Genomic DNA, 7,449 nt, shown 5'->3' on the forward strand with positions numbered 1-7,449 from the left:
CTGTTGTCCAGCATCTCAGCTGTAGAGGGCAGCGTCACTGGCCCTCACATGTGGGATCCGAACCGGGGCCCTCTGGCATCCCAAGCGAGCTCCCAACCATCGCGCCACTCGGCCGGCCCCTAACAAATTATTTATACTTGATGACAAAAGGTTTTGACTGAAAAATTGACTGTTGAGACACACTATCTTGTTGAGACACATTACTATCATTAATAGTAATGTTATGGTATATCATTTAAAAAAGGCAAATTAAAATAAATTCCTTCTTGCCTACAGATTGAATTCACAAGATGTAAATTATTTATTAATAAGTATTCTGTTATTTGTGTTTAATAGTTCTTCGCTGGAGCAAGAAAAGAGAACTGAAAAATCATCGACACCAGTCCAGACAAGAGTGTAAGCATCTCATCTTATTCTTTTTTGAATATATTCTGGTATGGGTAAATTTTTTTTTTTTAAAGATTTTACTGGGGAATCGCGGAAGGGGAACATTGTGTTTTTCCAGGACCTATCAGCTCCAAGTCAAGTTATTGTCCTTCAATCTTAGTTGTGGAGGGTGCAAACTCAGCTCTAAGTCCAGTCGCCACTTTCAATCTAGTTGTGGGGGTGGGGGGAGCAGGAATGGGAGTGTAGTTCACCATCCCATGCGGGAGTCGAACCAGCAACCTTGTTGCACATTGAGCCATCGGACCCATTGGCAGCTCATGGCTGCTCAGCTCAAGGTGCTGTGTTCAATCTTAGTTGCGGGGGCGTGCAGCCCACCATCCCATATGGGTGTCAAACCAGCAACCTTGCTGCTAAGAGCATGTGCTCTTACCAGCTGAGCGGCAGCTCAGCTCAGGTGCAGCTCACTGGCCCATATGGGAATAGAACCGGCGATCCTGTTGCTCAGAGCTTGCGCTCTTAACCAACTGAGCCACTCGGCCGGCCCCTCTCTTTCTTTTCTTTTTTTTTTTTTAAGATTTTATTGGGGAATTGGGGGAGAGGAACAGCGTTAGGGAATCGGGGAGGGGGAACAGACAAGTTGCTATCCTTTTTGTTCTTCAGTCTAGTTGTGGAGGACGTTGCTTTACTGGCCTATGTTGGTATTATCATTGTGCTCTTCCTGGGTGAGGCAGTTGCTCACCAGCCATTGGAAGGCCGCTCATAGCGGCTCACGGCAGCCTCACTGCAGCCTACGCCCTCGCTGGTGATTCACGGCAGCCCAGCTCCAGGTCGAGCTGTAATTCACCATCTCAGCTGTAGTGGGCGCAGCGTCACTGGCCCACATGTGGGATCTGAACTGGGGCCCTGCTGCTCAGAGCTGGTGTCCCAAGCCAACTCTTAACCAACATGCCACTCGGCCAGCCCCACTCTTTATTTTCAAAGAGAGTCAAGTCTTCTTATTAAAAGTTACCAGATAAAATTTGAGAAAATCGTATAACCATGTCCTTAGCAACACACAGTATTTTCAATTAGGTTATTGGGAAAGTTGGAAATAGCTAGGAGGTTGAATTTGCAATAATTTATTTTAGAAGTTCATAGTAGTTAGAAACACTTTTTCTCGTGGGTATATGAATTAATCTGTCTTTGGTAGGCAAGAAGATAAGAGTACTCCTGAAGCAGAAGATAATGAAGAAGTAGAAGAAGAAATGGATGATGGGCCATTGCTGGTTCCCCGAGTAAAAGTGGCAGAAGATGGTTCTATAATTTTGGATGAAGAAAGGTAAGTTTTAAAAAAGAGTGAGAGATATTGTGGTTTCATGAGAACTAAATTGCTTTGTCTAATGAGAGAGATTGAGTTTCTGTATCTGTCATTGTCACTTAGACTCTGATGTTTATATTTGTATAATGGATGTTGTAAATAGAAAGGTGTGTTATATTCAATTTTAATTTTTAGCAATTTTTATAATTCTGTATTTTGTATGAGAAGATTTTGTATGTTTTTGTGTGGAGGCGCTGATGACCTATGATCCATTAACCTACCACCATTGTTTTACCGACTTTACTGGTAATTGGAAGGAGCTATTGAGCTAATCACATGCTGTCCTCTACTGAGGATAGATTTTGAAGGTTGACTCAGTCTTGAAGTCAGTATTCAAATTTTCATATTATTAACCAATAACATTTTCTGGTGTATGGTGGTAATTAATGAAAATGCAATAAAACATAGGTTTAACATTTTCTGGCTTTTGTTACGGTGAGGTTTAATTCTCTTTCTGGTTCAATTTCTCAGATAAAACATTAAATTTCTCAAATTTGGCATTGTGGAATTTAGTTGTTTGTCCAAAGTATGTTTTTAGAAGAAGATAATTTGTTAAGTAAATAAAAAAGAGGGATGGAAAGTCTTCTGAGAGTTTTAATTAGTAAAAAAATTAGAACATAAATTCTATGTTTTGTAAGTGTAATACTGTCAGTAATTGTTTTTGCTCATTGTTTTCTATTATTTTTTGGTGATGATTCTACAGGTTATTAAATAGTTAAAAGTATACTTAACTGCTTTGTGTTCAGGAATGTAAAACATAAATATAAAATGCTTGTATTTCTCAATATCTCTTGTGTCTAGCATGATGAGATAATGTATAGTAAATATAGGAGACATGCAGAAGTCAGTAAAAAATAAATAATTTTTTAGGTGGCCCAAAGATGTTTTTTAAATTTTATATTGCTTTTGAGGATAAAAAAAAAAAAAGTTGGCATTTTTTTTTTTCACTCCCTGGCAATGATTTTAAGTAAAAATGAACGGATTCTTAGAAAATATGCACACCTCAAATGTATGACTCTGCCATGGTAAATTTCAAAATATCACTGTTGAAATATTTAGTATTTGTTTCCTTGTTTTTAGTGTGGATCTATTAAAAAAATGTGTTTCTTTCAGTTTAACTGTAGAAGTTTTAAGGACAAAAGGTCCCTGTGTTGTTGAGGAAAATGACCCCATATTTGAGCGTGGTTCTACAACTACATATTCCAGTTTTAGGAAAAACTATTACTCTAAACCTTGGTCAAATAAAGGTAACTAATTTTCTTTTTAAATTGTGTAGGTCATTTATTTGAAGTGAATTATTTTCTTTGTTTCTGAATTAAATCAGTTTTCCTCTAAGTGAATAAAATGCAAACAACCATGTTGTTTCTCTCTAGCTAATTTTATTGGCACCTTTCCTCTGCCCCTGACCATGAACAATATCTCTGGCTTTATCTTAGAAATCTTTTTAGGAATTAGCATTATCGTCATTTTGGCTGGAATATTTCTCTGTCAAATCCCTATACAAGGGGGCCGGCGGAGTGGCTCAGTTGGTTAAGAGCTCGCTCAAGAGTGTGAGCTCTGAGCAAACAGGGTCGCCGGTTTGATTCCCGGCCCGAGCTGAGCTGCCAACAGGTGGCAGGATGGCTCAGCCAAAAAAATAAATAAATAAATAAAAATCTCTGTACAACAAATATTGTTTTAATGAAGAATTAACAATACCGTATTTCTAATGCTTATAATAATGTTCTACTTCAGATAGTAATGCATAATAAAGTTTCTAAAAGTAAAAATTATGCTGTTAAAAAAGTATATGACACTGTTACATTCTGTTGCTTTTAATTTTTATTATGGAAGTAATACAGTTTGTTTTGGGAAAAAATTCAAACACAACAGAGTATTATATAGAGCAAAAAAAAGGTTCTATACTTCTCTGACTTCCCCAATCCTATTCTCTTGAGGTTACTTCTGTTTTAACAGTTTCTTTTTTTTTTTTTTTTTTAGCTGAGCCATCCTGCCACCTGTTGGCAGCTCAGCGGCAACTCAGCTCGGGCCAGGCATCGAACCGTTGTTGCTCAGAGCTCAAACTCTTGAGCCAGCTCTTAACCAACTGAGCCACTTGGCTGGCCCTAAAAGTTTCTTATGTATTTTTCTAGCTACTTTCTTTCACATACTACTAAGCACATCTTAGTTGCTTATGTAGTGGTAATAATTGTGCTGGCTATGACTGATTTTTAGGCCAGATAGGCAGAATGTCTTTCTCTCTCTTTTTTTAATTCCATCTGCTTTGGTATGAGCATGCAAATTTTTTTTTTTTAAATTGGGGAATTGGGGAAGGGGAACAGTGTTGGGGAATTGGGGAAGGGCAACAGCCAAGTTGTTGTTCTTCAGTCTTAATTGTGGAGGGCGCCGCTAGCTCAGCTCCAAGTCCAGTCGCCATCTGGCCGTCCGTTGGAGCTCGCGGCTGCTCAGCTTAAAGTGCCATGTTCAACCTTAGTTGCGGGTGGGTGTAGCCCACCATCCCATGCAGGAGTCATACTGGCAACCTTGTTGTTAGGAGCACACACTCTCACCAGCTGAACTATCTTGTGCTCAGCGGCAACTCAGTTTGGGTGCAGCTCACTGGCCCATGTGGGAATCGAACTGGTGACTTTCTCAGAGCTCGTGCTCTTAACCAATTGAGCCACTTGGCTGGCCCCGCAAATTTCTTATACCATGTTTCTATATAAAAGTTTAAAGCAGATGTTTTTAAACTGTCCATGAGGTTCTTTGAAACAAAATTGAAATATGTATATTTTCATATATAGACATTTCTATGACTAAAGATTTACTGGACTTTAATAAAAAACTATTAAGTAGTCAAATTTATTTTCAACTCAAAATATATACTTAGGTAAGATTTTTTTCCTCTGAAATATTGAGAAGATTAATTTTCAATCATTCTGAATCTTTTATTTTTACAGAAACAGATATGTTTTTTCTAGCCATCAGCATGGTAGGAACTGACTTTTCTATGATTGGACAGCTTTTTCCTCACAGAGCAAGGATAGAAATTAAGGTAAAGTAAATCCATTACATTTATTTATTGGAAAGAGACTAAAAATTACTACTATTATTTTTTTTTGACATTCAATATTGTTTTATATTAGTTTCAGGTATTAATATTATTTATTTATTTATTTTTAAAGGGGATTTCTTTTATTGGGAACAGTGTGTTTTTCCAGGACCCATCAGCTCCAAGTCAAGTAGTTGTTTCAGTCTAATTGTGGAGGGCGCAGCTCAGTGGCCCATGTGAGGATCCAACTGGCAACCTTGGTGTTATGAGCACTGCGCTCTAACCAACTGAGCTAACCGGCTGCCCCCTAATATGATTTTTTTTTAACCTTTGGTTTAAATCTCATTCTACCCTTTTTCACTATTACGTTTTTGGTACACATTTGTCTTTTTATAGCTCAAACAGTAATGTAATATTTCTTAATTCTAATATGACTATAATTTCCTTAACTTTAGTATTGTATTTCCTTATTTATATCTTGTGCACTTCTAAAATGTATTTGAGAGGATACCAGAAAAGCCATTGAAACTAAGATAAAAGAAGAGTTAGATAATGAGGAGGGAAGATAAATGTACTAGAATATTTGGATTAAGGGTAGCTTTTTTTTTTAGATTTGTTATTGGGGAATTGGGGGAGGGGAACAGCCAAGTTTTGTCCTTCAATCTTAGTTGTGGAGGGTGCATCTAGCTCAGTTCCAAGTCCAGTCGTACTGCTCAGCTCAGGGTGCTGTGTTCAATTAGTTGCAGGTGGATGTAGCCACCATTCCAATGTAAGTGTTGAACCGGCAGCCTTGTAGTTAGGAGCACGTGTTGTATCCCCTGAACCACCCAGGCAGCAGCTCAGCTCAAGGTGCTGAGTTCAGTCTTTAGTTGTGGGTGGGCGTAGCCCACCATTCAAACAGGCATCCTTGTTGTTAGGAGCATGTGCTCTCACCAACTGAGCTCAGCAGCAGCTCAGCTTGGGGTGCAGCATCACTGGCTCATGTGGGAATCGAACTGGCGACCCTGTTGCTCGGAGCTCGCACTCTTGGGCAAGCTCTTAACCAACTGAGCCACTTGGCCAGCCCCGGGATTTATTTTATGATCGTGAAATTTGATCTACAGTTGTTTGTTCCTGTCTGAAGTCAATGACTAATATACTAAGTACATTCTTCAAAATATTTTAAAATTGTTCTGAATTATATTCCCAATTAGGTAAAAAAATGATGTAGCAATATTTTAAAATTGAATGATGCTAAAGTCTTGACATTTCTCTCAGGATGTTTAATTTAATGATTATAGCCTGTCAGTTTTTATGGATGTAACTTTTGTTAACTTTTGAGATGGCTAAAGAATAATATGATCTTTTAAGGGAGAAAGATGATGATCATCCTTGAAAACTTTTATATTGGTAATAAGTTTTATGAAGAAAAATAAAGAATGGAAATGAGGGGTAATCTGTAGATTAAAAGATGTTAAAGTCATGTGAAATTAAAAATAAAATGGGTAAGCATAAACTATATAGAGTCTTAGAATGTACCCTTGTATAATAAACAGTAAGGAAATGCAAGAAAATAATTGTTTTAAAAGTCAGGTTAGAGTCTTGCAGAGGGAAGAAGGGGGCCATGAAGTAGTGCCTTTGTTTTGTGTGCTTTTTCTTTTTTTTTTTTTCCAATAAAATGTTTTATTTATATATATGTATGTATATATATATATATATATTATTTATTATTAGTTTCAGGTGTACAGAACAATGCAATAATTATCCTTTTCACCGCTCTCAAAGTAACAACCTCTCTCCCCCCATCCACTGCCCTCCCACCCCTGATTCATACTTATCTATTACAATTCCATTTGACTCCATTCCCACACTCTCCATCCCGTGACTATATATATAATTGGAGTTGACATACAATATTATTCAACATCGGCTTCAGAAATACAGTGCGGTGGTCAGGCCTCTACACTCTCTATGCAGTGGTCTCCTTAACAAGACATGAGTCCAACTGGCCCCCTAAAAAATACTTACAACATTATTGATTATATTCCCCAGACTGTCTTTTCTATCCCTGAAGCCATATTGTAGTTACCAATTTATGTTGTCTCGTCCCTTCCCCTTCTCCTTCGTCCCCACCCTCTCCCAACTGGTAACCCTCAGTGTTTCGTCTGTGTCTCTGAGACTATTTTGGTTTACATTTCTATTTATTCAGTTTTTTAGATTCCATGTATAAGTGAGATTATATGGTAGTTGTCTTTCTCTGACTGACTTATTTCACTTAGCATAATATTCTCTAGTTCCATCCATATCGTTGCAAATGGTATGATTTCTTTCTTTTTTGTAGCTGAGTAATACTCCATTGTGTAAATGTACCATAGTTTCTTAATCCAGTTGTCTACCGATGGGCATTTCGGTTGTTTCCAAGTCTTGGTTATTGTGAATAACGCTGTAATTAACATAGGGGTGCATATGTTTTTCCGAATTAATGTCTTGGGTTTTTCTGGATAAATGGCTAAGAGTGGAATTGCTGGGTCATAAGGTAGCTCCATTTCCAGTTTTTTGAGATACCTCCGTACTGATTTCCATAGTGGCTGCACCAGTCTGCAGTCCCACCAACAGTGCACCAGGGTTCCCTTTTCCCCACAACCTCGCCAGCATTTGTTGTTTGTTGATTTATTGCTGATAGCCATTCTGACCG

General features: G+C 38.0%; 1 protein-coding gene across 1 annotated transcript in view; it reads left to right on the top strand.

The window, feature by feature from the left end:
* The window catches only part of BDP1 (BDP1 general transcription factor IIIB subunit), a 110,555-nt gene that overhangs the window by 4,913 nt on the left and 98,193 nt on the right, over positions 1–7,449 (top strand). The window contains exons 4-7 of the mRNA XM_019631162.1: positions 337–396; positions 1,577–1,705; positions 2,858–2,991; positions 4,684–4,778. Of these exons, the coding sequence (XP_019486707.1) occupies positions 337–396; positions 1,577–1,705; positions 2,858–2,991; positions 4,684–4,778 (418 nt within the window). The remainder of the gene's footprint in view (positions 1–336; positions 397–1,576; positions 1,706–2,857; positions 2,992–4,683; positions 4,779–7,449) is intronic.

The sequence above is a fragment of the Hipposideros armiger genome, unplaced genomic scaffold (assembly GCF_001890085.2).
Source record: "Hipposideros armiger isolate ML-2016 unplaced genomic scaffold, ASM189008v1 scaffold_984, whole genome shotgun sequence".
NCBI lineage: Eukaryota > Metazoa > Chordata > Mammalia > Chiroptera > Hipposideridae > Hipposideros > Hipposideros armiger.